At 55.1% G+C, this 16,525-nt stretch overlaps 2 protein-coding genes across 6 annotated transcripts in view; one reads left to right on the top strand and one right to left on the bottom strand.

Annotated features, from left to right (window-relative positions):
- LOC137422881 (sulfotransferase 1C1) overlaps positions 1–3,020 on the bottom strand; it is a 34,852-nt gene extending 31,832 nt beyond the window's left edge. The window contains exons 1-2 of one of the 3 annotated variants that reach the window (XM_068109509.2): positions 2,674–3,020; positions 2,163–2,326 (exon numbers count right to left, since the gene is read on the bottom strand). In XM_068109509.2, the coding sequence (XP_067965610.1) occupies positions 2,163–2,310 (148 nt within the window). In that variant the 5' untranslated portion in view covers positions 2,311–2,326; positions 2,674–3,020. Of the gene's footprint in view, positions 1–2,162; positions 2,330–2,673 lie in introns of all 3 variants that reach the window. The other 2 variants (XM_068109510.2, XM_078774960.1) reach the window with 2 other exon arrangements.
- A 9,228-nt stretch (positions 3,021–12,248) lies between these two features.
- The window catches only part of ANAPC2 (anaphase promoting complex subunit 2), a 36,726-nt gene continuing 32,449 nt past the window's right edge, over positions 12,249–16,525 (top strand). For 2 of the 3 annotated variants that reach the window (XM_068109522.2, XM_068109520.2), the window contains exon 1: positions 12,465–12,622. In XM_068109522.2, the coding sequence (XP_067965623.2) occupies positions 12,572–12,622 (51 nt within the window). In that variant the 5' untranslated portion in view covers positions 12,465–12,571. Of the gene's footprint in view, positions 12,445–12,464; positions 12,623–16,525 lie in introns of those variants that run through there. The other variant, XM_068109521.2, reaches the window with a different exon arrangement.

Here is a 16,525-nt window from a genome sequence, read left to right as displayed (position 1 = left end):
CTGTCTCTGTGCTGCGGGCTTGCTTGAGAGAGCTGTCTGGGGCTATACAACAACAACAACAACAACAACAATACAAGACTGCTCGATAGAGCTCAGACAAGTAAACTCGGTCAAAATGATCCGACTTTAAATACTCCATCTCCAGCTGCTCCTGGACTCCGTGTACTTTCCTCCTGACCAGGTGGAAAAGTTTCTGTCAACCCTCGACTCTGATTCTGCAACTGGACCTGACGGCATCAGCCCACGGGTCCTAAAATCCTGTTCTTCCGCTCTTTCACTCCTTCTCTCTGTTCTCTTCACCCTCTCTTTTGCTCAAGGTCAACTGCCATCTGCTTGGAAATCAGCCAACATCACCGCTTTGCACAAAAATGGTGCAAAAACAGATCCTAGCAACGACAGACCAATCAGCCTTCTCCCAATTATCAGCAAAGTCATGGAATCCATCATTGCTTCGGATATGAAATCTTTCCTCTTCTCCAATGGCTTGATCTCTGATCATCAATTTGGGTTCAGACCAGGTCACTCTACTCTGGACATGCTACTTCTGCTGTCTCAACAATGGATGGAGGTCCTCAATGCCAAACAGGAAATTAGAGCTGTCTCCCTCGACATATCACGTGCCTTCGATACGGTCTGGCACCCCGCTCTGCTCACCAAACTCTCCTCCTTTGGTATCCATGGAAATCTCCACGCATGGCTGGCGGACTTCCTCTCTCGTCGTAGTCAACGTGTGGCCCTGAATGGGTTTCTCTCATCTCCTCTTCCTGTTCAGGCTGGAGTTCCCCAAGGCAGTGTTCTGGGCCCTGTGCTTTTTCTGGTCTTCATCAATGATCTCTCTGACTCTCTTGAAAATCCTCTCTATCTCTTTGCTGATGACTCCACTCTCTGCCGCTCCATTCCTCATCCCTCAGATCGGCAGTCTGCAGCCTCCTCACTCTCTGCAGACCTGGACAAAATCACAGACTGGGCAAACAAGTGGAACATGTCTTTCAATCCTGACAAATCTCACACTCTTACGATGTCTCTCCGAAAAGACCGACTGGACAACCCTCCCATCTACTTTCTGAATAATCCTCTCCAAGAAGTTCTGTCACTCAAGCTTTTGGGTCCCACTATCTGCCATGATCTTTCCTGGGAAAACCACATTTCCAAGCTGGCCTCCAAAGCCAGTCGCCGACTGGGCATCGTCCGTCGTGCGAAGTCCTTCCTCGGCACACCTGAGCTCCTCACCACATACAAGGCTTTCATCTGCAGCTCAATGGAGTACTGCTCTCCCCTCTGGGCTGGTGCTCCTGCCTCACACCTAGCTCGTCTTCACGCTGTTGAAACCAAAGTGTTCAGAATCATTGGAATCTCCCGCGATGACGCTATCTCCGAGGGCCTTTCACTTACTCACTGCAGGCAGGTTGGTGGTCTTTCCGTCTTCTACCGACTCCTCTCCGGCCTTGCTCCCCCAGCTCTCTCTGGGCTCTGCCCCCAAATATTCCTGCAGGTCGCACAAGATCTGCCTGCAACCCTCTTATTGTTAAACTGCCAAAATCAAGACTCTCTGCTCACCTTCACTCTTTCATTCCCCTTTTCTGCCGCCTCTGGAACAAACGCCCTCACTCTCTTCAATCCCACTCCTCCCTCCAGGTCTTTAAAACGGCTGTTCACCACCATCTCTTATCTTCCCCAATCCAAAACCTTGATCTATTCTACCCCCGCTAATTTCACCCCAAATCCACTTTTTTGAGGTGACTTTTGTCTTCTTTCCTGGAAGTCCTTGGTGTCCTTGCGTTTTATACCTATCCCGCCTCCCCCCAGGCCCTTTCCCTCCCACACATCTCCCGATGTCCCTGCTCTCAAATGTTGTGTTTGTGTGCTTCCTCCCCTTCTCTCCCCATCTTGTCGACCGCTCCCCTTTTTATATACTTTGTTTGCTTGTTTGTTTGATTTGTTTGTTTGATAAATGTTAGCTCTTTCATGAGCCTCGACTCTGTATACAACAAAAAAAAAAAACTCGGACATTGAATATTATTGTTGTTGTTGTTGTTGTCATTAATATTGTTACTCAATCATTATGTTCTTGACTGCTGGGGACTTATTCAAATATTGCCTCTGCCTGATGGGATAAGAGTTTGCCGATTCGAGGAATGGCGCCACTCCCAGTCCCCATATACCTGCTTTCGGGTAGGTGGCGAGAAGCAAGTCATCGGGCCTCGTCTCAAAGTTCTGCTTTTCCTCCCAGTTTGCCACAAAATACTCCACCATCGGCACTCCTTCAACAGACGACATCTTTCCACGTGACTTCTCATGAACATCATCCATGTTGCTGAATGTTTATCTGCTGGATTAAAAAACATTTTCAAAAAACGTCCGTGGTGTTAATCTACCGAGAAAATAATTCAAACAAGCAAAGCGTGACAAACGCCCTCCACAAAGCTAAAACAAATCAACAATAAACAAAATGACTTTTCGAACCACACGGTTCACAAAAGGTTCTGTCGGCCCACTGGTAACTTTGGAACTGATCTGTCTCAATGTTCACAACACCCCATGAATGCACTCATTATTTACCACACATGGAGGTCACCATTCCTTTTGTTTCGCTAATAGTGCGATCTATGCAGCACCAGGGAAGTGCACATTGGCAATACAAAGAAGGCAGAAACAAAGAACCGTTTGGCCTACCTGAAAAAGGGAATCCAAGACAAAGTGCGAGGACACTCGGTGATGACGAGTGTGTGGTTCGCTGAACAACGCCACACTCTTGACACGACAGCCGAATGCAGATTGCGACACCAGATGAGAAACTTGGATTTGCAGCGGCAGCAAAGCGTTCAAAGTTCTTTACATAAACGTGGAAACAAAGGTACGTCGAGATATGGAGGGGAGTGTAAGGCAAAGGTAGCATTTAGCACACACATAATTACTGCATTCGATCGTGTGTGTGCGTGTGTGTGCGTGTGTGTGCGTGTGTGTGCGTGTGTGTGCGTGTGTGTGTGTTCGTGAACAAGATATCTGGAAAAGTTCTGAACGGATTTGGATGAAAGTTGGTGGGATGATTGCCCTTGGGATAAGGAAGAATTGATTAGTTTTTGGTGAAGCTCAGGATATTATTCCGGATCCAGGAATTTTTTGAAGGATTGTTTACCATTCGAAGATAGGGCTCTTTTTTTTTTTTACATTATCTTCTATATATTCTCTAATTAACATTGTGATATGAAAATAGTTTTCATATGTGTTGTAAAAGTAGTTTAAACTCGTGGGTATGCGTTAGAGCAGTGTATTTTGTTAGCAGCGTCGTCTTCAAGGTTCTTTTTTTTCTTCTAATAAAGACATATTCTGTCATTTTAAAACCACCAAAGTGTGTATTCGGTTTCCCCGTTTCATAAAATGTATCGTTTGATACGTATAATGCTTTAAAACTGTTTTTTTTGTTTCTTTTACCTTAGAAGAGATATCACATTTACCTCAGCGAATGTCAATCGCGTGTCAGTATTTGATGAACTTATAAAGATTTAGGTGAGTTATAAGTGTGACGAGCATGTGCACGGGATTCTTCCCAGAAGAATGAGAGGTCGCATCAGCTTCGACGACTTAAAATGAGCGAGTTTTGTTTTGACGTATGGGCCAGTTTTACATGTTGTATCCCTAAGGAATGAAACGAACGTTTTCCTGGCTTACAATTTTATTTGAAGTCACACATGCCTCAAAATACACTCACTTGTATAGAATTGAACGCTGAATCCGAAAATGTAAGTGAAATTGGCTTGTTTTTTTTTTACATTATCTTCTATATATTCTAAATACATATCTGTGCAGTGTCTGTCTTGTGTTGTAACTGAAGTACTCCCTCAAACTTTTGTGAAATCGTACTATTCCAACTTGACCCACGGTGGGAGTATGCGCTCTACTGAGTGGCGTTCTAGTTACTATTATATTACTACACACATTATATATTGTCTTAGTGTTTGTATATATATATATACAAACACTACGTATAAAATATAAACAGCACGACCTTAACAGAAGTGGAGTAAACAAGTAAAGTAAAGAAGAATGGGAATCAGACCTCAGGTGCAATAAATCTTACCTTGTGGCGGACACATGGTCAGTGGGCAATAATTCCGCGCACCAGTGGGTGGCGCGAGCGTCCGGGCGTGGAAACGCAGCTCGGGCCATGCCCGGAGCGAAGGCGTCACGAGGCGCAGGGTGGACCTGAGGACATGCCCCGCCTTTTGGCCGACCGGCCATGCCCGGGGGCAAGGCTTGGCCTCGGGACATATATGCGGGCTCGATAGTCGAGCCCGCCCAGTGCTTACGTGTGAGCTGTTAATAAAGCATTTCAGTTTGTACAACGCATTGTGGCCTACCTTCTTGGCAAACGAATCGTGTGTGCACAGCACCACACTGGTGACCTCGACTGGTTCAGCCGTAGCTGACCCCTGAACGCGCCATGGCTACCAACGCTGTCGCCGTCAAACTCCCGGAGTTCTGGGAAGCGCAAGCCGACGTTTGGTTTGTGCAGGCCGAAGCTCAATTCCAGCTCCGGGGCATCACGGCGGATGAGACCATGTACTACCACGTGGTCGCCGCCCTCGGGCCCGGCACTGCCGCCCGCGTCGTGTCCATCCTTCGGCGCCCGCCGGGCGACCACAAGTATGCGGCGCTCAAACGTCTCCTCCTCGCCACGTTCGGGCTCACGGAGGCCGAACGCGCCGACCGCCTCCTGGACCTTCCCGCCCTCGGCGACACACGACCGTCCGTTCGGATGGATTTTATGTGTCCCTGCTTGGAGACCAGCGCCCGGATTTCCTTTTCCGCGCGCTTTTCCTCCGCCAGCTACCTGTGCGGGTGCGGCTCGCGCTGGCCAGTTCAAACTTAACGGAACCCCGCGCCCTGGCCGGAGAGGCGGACAAATTTTTTGCGGCCTGCGACACGCGGTTGGTGTACTGTGCTGCCGTAGTGGATCCCGGTGCGGAGGCTACAGCGCCCCCTGTTTCCCTCGTGGCCGCAGCTACGCCCCGCCCACCACCGCCGCCGGCACGGCCGCCGCTGCAGCCACCGCCACAAACCTGGTGCTACTATCATGCCAGGTTCGGCCGCAAGGCTAGAGCGTGCCGCCCGCCGTGTTCTTTCGACGGGTCGGGAAACGACCGGGCTGGCGCACACTTGCGGCCATGAGCGTCGGCCATTCCGGCAGCCTCCTGTTCATCACAGACACCTCGTCTGGTCATCGTTTTCTGTGCGACACAGGAGTGCAAGTAAGCATCCTCCCTGCCTCCGCGTCCAACAAGCAAGCCGTGGGCCGGGGCCCCGCCTTGCTCGCTGCCAACGGCACACCCATCCACACATTCGGGAAGCGTTGCCTCTCGCTGCGTTTCGGAGGACAGCGCTTCAAATGGTCGTTCGTTACCGCCAGCGTGCCAATGGCCCTGCTCGGTGCGGACTTCCTTTGTGCGAATGGGCTGTTGGTGGACGTTAAGCGTCGATGTCTCGTCCAGGCCGAAACCTTCAGCTCGCTCGCTTGTTCGCTGAGCGGCTCGTTGAGCAGCTCGCTGAGCGTCTCACCGAGCGGCTTACCAAGCGGCTTGCTGAGCGGTTCCGTCCCGGCGAAGTTAGTCTGTACGCTTCCGGCAGCGGACGAGTTTACCCGCCTCCTCGCCAGTTTCCCGGCACTCACGCGGCCCACGTTTTCAGCGGTGGCCGTCAAACACGGGGTGGAGCACCATACCCCCACCGTCGGACCACCGGTCTATGCCCGGGCGCGCCGCCTCGACCCCACGAAGCTCGCCGTGGAGAAAGCGGCGTTCGCCACGCTGGAGCGGCTGGGCATCGTACGGCGCTCCAACAGCGCATGGGCCTCTCCTCTGCACATTGTGCCCAAGCCCGGCGGCGGATGGCGGCCGTGCGGTGACTACCGCCGGCTCAACGACGCCACCACCCCCGACCGCTACCCGGTCCCGCATATGCAGGACTTTTCCGCCCGGTTGGCAAACATGACCATTTTCTTCAAGGTGGACCTCATCCGGGACTACCAACAGGTCCCCGTACAACTAGACGATGTACCAAAGATGGCCGTCATCACACCATTCGGCCTCTTTGAGTTCCTGCGGATGCCTTTTGGGTTGAAAAATGTGGCCCAAGCGTTCCAGCGGCTCATGGACAGCGTCTTGCGCGACTTGCCCTTCATCTACGTCTACCTGGACAACATTCTAGTCGCGAGCGTGTCCCGGGAGGAGCACCTGCTCCACCTCCGCACGCTCTTCAAACGCCTGGGCCAGCATGGCCTGATAATCAACCCCGCGAAGTGCCGTTTCGGCATCACCGCCATCGACTTCTTGGGGCACCGCATCACACGGCACGGGGCCATCCCTTTACCGGCCAAGGTGGAGGCGGTCAGGCGTTTCCCGTGCCCCCACACGATCAAGGGGCTCCAGGAATTCCTGGGCATGGTGAATTTTTATCACCGCTTTGTGCCCCGCGTCGCCCAGCTCCTGCGCCCCCTACACGAGGCCCTCCGGGGGAAGCCGGGCAAAGGTGACATCGCCTGGACGGAGCCGATGGCCGCGGCGTTTGCGGGCGCCAAGCTGGCCTTGGCCAACGCCACCATGCTGGTGCACCCGGCGCCCGATGCACCTATCGCCCTCACCACTGACGCGTCGGACTACGCGGTGGGCGCGGTGCACGAGCAGTGGGTGAGTGGTGCTCGGCAGCCGCTGGCGTTTTTTAGCCGGCAGCTTCGCCCGCACGAACGCCGGTACAGCACCTTCGACCGCGAGCTGCTCGGGCTCCACCTGGCGGTCCGACACTTCCGCCATCTTCTAGAGGGCCGCCCGTTCATGGCCTTCGTCGATAACAAGCCCCTTGTTTTCGCGATGGCCAAGGTCGCAAGGTCGCCGAGCCATGGTCGGCCCAGCAGCAACGTCACCTCTCTGCCGTGTCTGAGTACACGACGGACATCCGTCACGTCGTGGGTAAGGACAACCCGGTGGCGGATTGCCTTTCCCGGTCCGTCGCACACGCGGTCTACCTCGGGATCGACTATGCCTGGATGGCGGAGGACCAGACCGCCGACCCCGATGTCCAGGCCTTGCGGACCGCCGTCACGGGCCTCCGAGGTGCCGTTCGACGTCGCGGGCACTGCCCTCTTGTGCGACGTCTCCCTCGGCCGGCCTCGCCCCATCGTGCCCGCTGGTTGGCAGCGCCCGGTTTTTGACGCCATCCACGGCCTGTCCCACCCGGGCACGAAGGCCTCCCAGAAGCTCGTCGCGGCGAAGTTCGTCTGGCATGGCCTCAGGAAGAACGTCTGCGACTGGGCCAGGACGTGCCTCGCGTGCCAGCGCGCAAAGGTCCACCACCACACCCAGGCCCCGTTGGCCCCCTTTACGGTGCCCGAGCGTCGGTTCGACCACGTCCACGTCGACTTGGTGGGACCTCTGCCCCCCTCGCGGGGTTTCACCCACCTCCTCGCCATGGTGGACCGCACCACCCGGTGGCCGGAGACCGTGCCATTGGCGGCGACGGCTGCGGCTGACGTCACGCAAGCCTTCATCGCCACGTGGGTTGCCCGGTTCGGCGCCCCCTTGGACATCTCGTCCGACCGCGGCCCCCAGTTCACCTCGGAGCTCTGGGGAGCTGTGGCGCAAGGGCTCGGCGTCAAGCTGCACCGCACCACGGCCTACCACCCCCAGGCCAACGGCCTGTGCGAGCGCTTTCATCGCTCAATGAAGGCCGCACTCTGGGCCAACCTCCGCGACGGCAGCTGGGCCGACAGGCTCACCTGGTTCCTGCTGGGCCTCAGGACGGCGCCCAATGACGACCTGCGTGCGTCCTCGGCGGGGCTGGTCTTCGGACAACCACTGCGGGTACCGGGCGAATTTATCCCCGACTCCACGGCCCCTTGGTCCGCGGCGCAACAGCGCTCCACCCTGCAGGAGACCGCCAGGAGGTTCGCCCCGGTGCCGACGGCACACCATGGTTGCCCGTCCTCCCACGTCGCCCCGGACTTCGCACGGCGGAGTACGTTTTCGTCCGGCACCATGCCCACCGGGCACCGCTGCGGCCCCCGTACGACGGGCCCTTCCGCGTGCTGGAGACCGGGGACAAACATTTCACCGTGGACATCGGCGGTACTCCGGATCGTATCTCCGTGGACCGCCCCAAGCCGGCCCACCTCGACCTGGACCACCCCCCGCCAGCAGCTCTGCCTCCGCGTCGAGGCCGCCCTCCAGCGGGCAGTCCCCCGCCCCCCCCCCCAGCCCCGCCGTCCCGCTACCCCCCAGCCCTGCACGCATCGCCAGAGGGCGTTTCGGCCGGGTCATCCGGCTGCCCCGCAAGCTCACCCTTCAGGTGCGCGGGAATTCTGGGGGTGTGCGTGTGGCGGACACATTGTCAGTGGGCAATAATTCCGCGCACCAGTGGGTGGCACGAGCGTCCGGGCGTGGAAGCGCAGCTCGGGCCACACCCGGAGCGAAGGCGTCATTGGCGCATGGTGGAACTGAGGACATGCCCCGCCTTTTGGCCGACCGGCCACGCCCGGGGGCAAGGCGTGGCCTCGGGACATATATGCGGGCTCGATTGTCGAGCCCGCCCAGCGCCCACTGCTTACGTGCGAGCTGTTAATATAGCATTTCAGTTTGTACAACGCGTTGTGGCCTACCTTCTTGGCAAACGAATCGTGTGTGCACAGCACCACAACCTCAAAGCGCATTTGGCTTCAAAGTTAAAACACCACTATGGAAAACCAAAGGGGCCACAACAAAGGGGGTGCACACTGAACAGAAGCAACCGTCGCGCCAATAGACGTGGAAGTAGTGGGGTCTGCAGCGGGTGCGATGGTGTCATTCTCATTAGCTGGTGGGCACGTAGATTTTCCACCACCACACCATTTATCCCTCCAGTAGCCCGGTGTCACCCAATGATCAAGCACCAGGGAACAGCAGGCCAGCTTCATCCCAGCAATGTGGGCAAAGCCTAGATGTTATGACTTTGCACAGATGATGGTGAGGATGGAGGTGGGTTAAGCGAGCACGATGGAGGTGGGTCAAGCTAGCACAATGGAGGTGGGTCAAGCTAGCACGATGGAGGTGGGTCAAGCTAGCACGATGGAGGTGGGTCAAGCTAGCACGATGGAGGTGGGTCAAGCTAGCACGATGGAGGTGGGTCAAGCTAGCACGATGGAGGTGGGTCAAGCCAGCACGATGGAGGTGGGTCAAGCTAGCACGATGGAGGTGGGTCAAGCTAGCACGATGGAGGTGGGTCAAGCTAGCACGATGGAGGTGGGTCAAGCTAGCACGATGGAGGTGGGTCAAGCTAGCACGATGGAGGTGGGTCAAGCTAGCACGATGGAGGTGGGTCAAGCTAGCACGATGGAGGTGGGTCAAGCTAGCACGATGGAGGTGGGTCAAGCTAGCACGATGGAGGTGGGTCAAGCGAGCACGATGGAGGTGGGTCAAGCCAGCACGATGGAGGTGGGTCAAGCCAGCACGATGGAGGTGGGTCAAGCTAGCACGATGGAGGTGGGTCAAGCTAGCACGATGGAGGGGGGTCAAGCTAGCACGATGGAGGTGGGTCAAGCTAGCACGATGGAGGTGGGTCAAGCTAGCACGATGGAGGTGGGTCAAGCTAGCACGATGGAGGTGGGTCAAGCTAGCACGATGGAGGTGGGTCAAGCTAGCACGATGGAGGTGGGTCAAGCTAGCACGATGGAGGTGGGTCAAGCTAGCACGATGGAGGTGGGTCAAGCTAGCACGATGGGGGTGGGTCAAGCTAGCACGATGGAGGTGGGTCAAGCTAGCACGATGGAGATGGGTCAAGCTAGCACGATGGAGGTGGGTCAAGCTAGCACGATGGAGGTGGGTCAAGCTAGCACGATGGAGGTGGGTCAAGCGAGCACGATGGAGGTGGGTCAAGCTAGCACGATGGAGGTGGGTCAAGCTAGCACGATGGAGGTGGGTCAAGCTAGCACGATGGAGGTGGGTCAAGCTAGCACGATGGAGGTGGGTCAAGCTAGCACGATGGAGGTGGGTCAAGCTAGCACGATGGAGGTGGGTCAAGCTAGCACGATGGAGGTACAACCAATCATCTTCAAATTTTTCACACTTGTTTCCCTTCATGACTTCTACTTTATTATAAAGTTTCACGGCGATCAATGAGGCGGTTCAAGAGATATAATTTTCAAAGGATTTTCGTTGTATTATTAATCGATGCCAAACCATTGCAAATTCCAAAAGGTCATTTTAGCACTCAGACCTGGGGAAGATATGTGTGAAGTTTCCACTCGATATGATCAAAAATGAGGGAGGAGGTCGGTTTTAAAGGTTTATGCTTCACAACGTCATAACTCCTAAACCAAGTGATCTATGACGTCATGGTCACTGAACTTTTTGTTTGTCATGGGTGTGCAATCATGCATGCAAAGTTTGGCTCGGTATGTTCAGCCGTTTCAGGGAAAAAGCGTTTTTAGTGTTTTTCCAAAAAAAAAAAACAATGTGGCGGCCGAACCATGTGACATATGACGTTGAAATTTTATGGATTCTGATTTTTTTTTTCACTTAGGTCATCGACAAAAAATATATTCATGGCATAAAGGGTTCTATTTGTCAAATTCTAGCCACTTACCGTTAGCACTTTTAATATTGTAAATAAACATATTTTTTGGTCCCAATGCAGAGTTCTTTAGAATGAGCCGTGACTCTTTTTTTTTTTTCCATTGAGCCGTTTCGGAGATATACAGGGTGAAAGTTTATGTATTTTCCCAAGAGGTGCCCACACCACGTGACCTATGACGTCATAACTAGCAGTGAAAACATTCTACAGGTCCAGCCAATCACTTGGTATAAATTTCGTGCCAATTGGACTAATGGTTGCTGAGAACATTGATAAGTTTTGGGATATAAAAAAACAGGGGGGAGGATGGGGGAGGGGAGGGAGGATGTGGGAGGAGGGGCGGGGAGGATGAGGGAGGAGGGGCAGGGAGGATGGGGGAGGGGGGCAGGGAGGATGGGGAGGGGGGCAGGGAGGATGGGGAGGGGGGAAGAGGGGGGGGAGTGGGGAGGAGGGGAGAGGAGGGGGGAGGAGGATGAGGGAGGAGGGGCGGGGAGGATGGGGAGGAGGCGGGGAGGATGAGGGAGGAGGGGCGGGGAGGATGAGGGAGGAGGGGCGGGGAGGATGGGGGAGGATAATGGGGGAGGGGGAGGGGAGGAGGGGGGAGGAGGGGGGAGAAGGGGCGGATGGGGGAGGGGGAGGGGTGGGGAGGATGGGGGAGGAGAAGGGGCGGATGGGGGAGGGGAGGGGTGGGGAGGCTGGGGGGAGGAGGGGCGGGGCGGGGAGGATGGGGGAGGGGGCAGGGGGGCAGGGGGATGGAGGAGGAAGGGGTGGGGGGTTTAATAGGTATTCTTCTGCATTGTGTGAAGAGGAAACCTGATAATAAACTAGAACGGCACTCAGTGGAGAGCATACCTCCGCCAGGTGAACAGTTTACGTTTTCGGTTTTGTATCGCAGAGTAGACCAGAAAATCACAAAACAGAATCACATTTAATCAAAATAATCCGTCCACAACTTTTTGAGATGTCCTGCTGTGTATCGTTTTTGGGCCTATCTCCCAATGGTGAAGAATCACTTTAAAATTTTACTATCCGGATCGGATCTTCACCGAAATTGAATCAATTCATGCCTTGTCACACACACAACCGGAACCTGTCCAACAAGTTTCGTCCAAATCCGTCCATAACTTTTGGAGATATCCTGCTATGTATCGTTTTTGGCCCGATCTCCCAATGCCAATGGTGAAGAATCACTTAATAAATTAAATAATTCTCATATTCGAATCCATATTCAGATCTTCACCAAAATCTAATCATTTCGTCATTGTCACATACACGACCTCTCTGACAAATTTCGCCCGAATCCGTCCACAACTTTTTGAGAACATGACAATACATATACAGTGCACTGCACTGTACCTCGGGTCTCGGGAGACATTTAAACGTGGAGAAGGCCATTCAAAGCCTACGCTGGTGTTGCTGACTTGTGGTTGATCCGAAAAGGAAATCTGAGTGAAGAATAAAAGCAACATCGCCATTACTTACTGCACGAGTTCCCACATTTTGATTTGCCAATGCAAATATTTTGCCGAAATTAAAAATAAAGATGCTTCGAACATGTGAATTTTCCCATAATTGTTTAACGTTCCACATAATATGATCAATTTTCCTAGTAGGGGAAACCGGGAAAATAAAGGAACTTCAGACATTTCACTACCTGACTGGGCGGTGTATAAACAATGCATCATTACTTCCTTGGTAGTTGGTATCGTCAGTTTTGAAAACGAACGAGGGATGTGTATATGGTGAGTGTGTGAAGATTCGTGATGTCCATCGGTGTTTAGAAGACTGTGGAGATTGGGAAAGAAAAAATATATGATGTTCCTTTGAGGAGGTTCGCGCCTGCTCCAGGTGGGTTTGTTGTGTGTGGATTCGATTCAATTTCAATGTATCGGAGAAACAATTAAACCTGAAATTCAGTTACGTGTCGGTCTCTCGTGTGAAATATTTATACTTATAGGGATACGCGACATTCACTATGGACGGATCGGCCTGTTCCAGTGCGTGGGAAAGTCTCACCGCGTTGTTGGTAAGTCAAGTGTGCAGTTCCGCCCGGTCTAGTCAATCACACTGCGGCCCGGTCTAGTCAATCACAGTGCGGCCCGGTTTAGTCAATCACAGTGCGGGTCGGACCCGGTGCGGTCTCGTCATTCATAGTGCACCCCGGTCTAGTCAATCACAGTGCGGCCCGGTCTAGTCAATCACAGTGCGGGCCGGACCCGGTGCGATCTAGTCATTCACAGTGCGGCCCGGACCCGGTGCGATCTAGTCATTCACAGTGCGGCCCGGACCCGGTGCGGTCTCGTCATTCACAGTGCGGCCCGGACCCGGTGCGGTCTCGTCATTCATAGTGCGGCCCGGACCCGGTGCGATCTAGTCATTCACACTGCGGCCCGGACCCGGTGCGATCTAGTCATTCACAGTGCGGCCCGGACCCGGTGCGATCTAGTCATTCACAGTGCGGCCCGGACCCGGTGCGGTCTCGTCATTCACATTGCGGCCCGGTCTAGTCAATCACAGTGCGGCCCGGTCTAGTCAATCACAGTGCGGCCCGGTCTAGTCAATCACAGTGCGGGCCGGACCCGGTGCGATCTAGTCATTCACAGTGCGGCCCGCACCCGGTGCGATCTAATCATTCACAGTGCGGCCCGCACCCGGTGCGATCTAGTCATTCACAGTGCGGCCCGGACCCGGTGCGATCTAGTCATTCACAGTGCGGCCCGGACCCGGTGCGATCTAGTCATTCACAGTGCGGCCCGGACCCGGTGCGATCTAGTCATTCACAGTGCGGCCCAGACCCGGTGCGATCTAGTCATTCACAGTGTGGCCCGGACCCGGTGCGATCTAGTCATTCATAGTGCAGCCCGGTCTAGTCAATCACAGTGCGGCCCGGACCCGGCGCGGTCTCGTCATTCATAGTGCGGGCCGGCCCTGGTGCGATCTAGTCATTCACAGTGCGGGCCGGACCCGGCACGGTCTCGTCATTCATAGTGCGGGCCGGACCCAGTGCGATCTAGTCAATCACAGTGCGGCCCGGTCTAATCATTCACATTGCGGCCCGGTCTAGTCATTCACAGTGCGGCCCGGTCTAGTCATTCACAGTGCGGCCCGGTCTAGTCATTCACAGTGCGGCCCGGTCTAGTCATTCACAGTGCAGCCCGGTCTAGTCATTCACAGTGCGGCCCGGTCTAGTCATTCACAGTGCGGCCCGATCCCGGCGCAGTCTAGTCATTCACAGTGCAGCCCGGTCGAGTCAATCACAGTGCGGCCCGGTCTAGTCAATCACAGTGCGGTCTAGACATTCACAGTGCGGTCCGGTCTAGTCAATCACAGTGCGGCCCGGTCTAGTCAATCACAGTGCGGCCCGGACCCGGCGCGGTCCAGTCATTCACAGTGCGGCCCGGACCCGGCGCGGTCTCGTCATTCACAGTGCGGGCCGGACCCGGTGCGATCTTGTCATTCACAGTGCGGGCCGGACCCGGTGCGATCTAGTCATTCACAGTGCGGGCCGGACCCGGTGCGATCTAGTCATTCACAGTGCGGCCCCGGTCTAGTCGTTCACAGTGCGGCCCGGTCTAGTCATTCACAATGCGGCCCGGTCTAGTCATTCACAGTGCAGCCCGGTCTAGTCATTCACAGTGCGGCCCGGTCTAGTCATTCACAGTGCGGCCCGGTCGTCATTCACAGTGCGGCCCGGTCTAGTCATTCACAGTGCGGCCCGGTATAGTCATTCACAGTGCGGCCCGGTATAGTCATTCACAGTGCGGCCCGGTATAGTCATTCACAGTGCGGCCCGGTATAGTCATTCACAGTGCGGCCCGGTATAGTCATTCACAGTGCGGCCCGGTATCGTCATTCACAGTGCGGCCCGGTCTAGCCATTCACAGTGCGGCCCGGTCTAGTCATTCACAGTGCGGCCCGGTCTAGTCATTCACAGTGCGGCCCGGTCTAGTCATTCACAGTGCGGCCCGGTCTAGTCATTCACAGTGCGGCCCGGTCTAGTCATTCACAGTGCGGCCTGGTCTAGTCATTCACAGTGCGGCCCGGTCTAGTCATTCACAGTGCGGCCCGGTCTTGTCATTCACAGTGCGGCCCGGTCTTGTCATTCACAGTGCGGCCCGGTCTAGTCATTCACAGTGCGGCCCGGTCTAGTCATTCACAGTGCGGCCTGGTCTAGTCATTCACAGTGCGGCCTGGTCTAGTCATTCACAGTGCGGCCTGGCCTCGTCATTCACAGTGTGGCCCGGTCTAGTCATTCACAGTGCGGCCCGGTCTAGTCATTCACAGTGCGGCCCGGTCTAGTCATTCACAGTGCGGCCCAGTCTAGTCATTCACAGTGCGGCCCGGTCTAGTCATTCACAGTGCGGCCCGGTCTAGTCATTCACAGTGCGGCCCGGTCTAGTCATTGACAGTGCGGCCCGGTCTAGTCATTCACAGTGCGGCCCGGTCTAGTCATTCACAGTGCGGCCCGGTCTAGTCATTCACAGTGCGGCCCGGTCTAGTCACTCAGTGCGGCCCGGATGCGGCGCAGTCGAGTCATTCACAGTGCGACTTGGACCCGGCACGGTCGAGTCATTCACAGTGCAGCCCGGACCCGGCGCAGTCTAGTCATTCACAGTGCGGCTAGGTCTAGTCATTCACTGTTCGGCCCAGACCCCGTGCGGTCGAGTCATTCACAGTTCGGCCCAGACGACCTGGTGCGGTCTAGTCATTCACAGTTCGGCCCAGACCTGGTGCGGTCTAGTCATTCACAGTGCGGCTAGGTCTAGTCATTCACTGTTCGGCCCAGACCCCGTGCGGTCTAGTCATTCACAGTTCGGCCCAGACCTGGTGCGGTCTAGTCATTCACAGTGCGGCCTGGACCCGGTGCGGTCTAGTCATTCACAGTGCGGCCAGGACCCGGCGCGGTCTAGTCATTCACAGTGCGGCGCGGTCCAGTCATTCACAGTGCGGCCTGGACCCGGCACGGTCTCGTCATTCACAGTGCGGCCAGGACTTGGCGTAGTCCAGTCATTCACAGTGCGGCCAGGACTTGGCGCGGTCTTGTCATTCACAGTGTGGCCCGGACGTGCCGCGGTCTAATCAGTCATCGTGCGGCCAGGTCTAATCATTCACAGTTCGGCCGAGACCCGGTGCGTTCAAGTCCACAAGTGTATGTCCACCCTCAGGAGAGCCAGGAAACAATATCTCTCCATTCTCAAGACCGAACTCTCTTATCTGTCTCCCTCTTCCAAATCCTGGTGGCGTCTGGTCAAATCTGTTTCTGGTGTTTGTTCCCCCTCCATCCCCTCCCTTACCTCAAACGGCTACACAGCTGACTCAGCACGTGAAAAAGCTTAATGCCTCAACTCTGTGTTTGCCTCTAAATCTTGTGTCCCAGACCCATCCCTCTCTGTACCCACCGTACCCAGTCGTACCCAGCTGCTCCTGGACTCTGTGTCCTTTCCTCCTGACAAGGTGGAAAAGTTTCTGCCAACCCTCGACTGATTCTGCAACTGGACCTGACGGCATCAGCCCACGGGTCCTAAAATCCTGTTCTTCCGCTCTTTCACTCCCTCTCTGTTCTCTTCACCCTCTCTTTTTCTCAAGGTCAACTGCCATCTGCTTGGAAATCAGCCAACATCACCGCTTTACACAAAAAGGTGCAAAAACAATTCCTAGTAACTACAGACCAATCAGCCTTCTCCCAATTATCAGCAAAGTCATGGAATCCATCATTGCTTCGGATATGAAATCTTTCCTCTTCTCCAATGGCTTGATCTCTGATCTTCAATTTGGTTTCAGACCAGGTCACTCTACTCTGGACATGCTGCTTCTGCTGTCTCAACAATGGATGGAGTTCCTCAATGCCAAACAGGAAATTAGAGCTGTCTCCCTCGCTATATCACGTGCCTTTGATACGGTCTGGCACCCCGCTCTGCTCACCAAACTC

Source organism: Myxine glutinosa, chromosome 3, assembly GCF_964187855.1.
Source record: "Myxine glutinosa chromosome 3, kmMyxGlut1.1, whole genome shotgun sequence".
Taxonomy (NCBI): Eukaryota; Metazoa; Chordata; class Myxini; order Myxiniformes; family Myxinidae; genus Myxine; species Myxine glutinosa.
The sequence above is the reverse complement of the archived record's forward strand: the minus strand, read 5'-3'. Positions and strand labels throughout refer to the sequence as shown.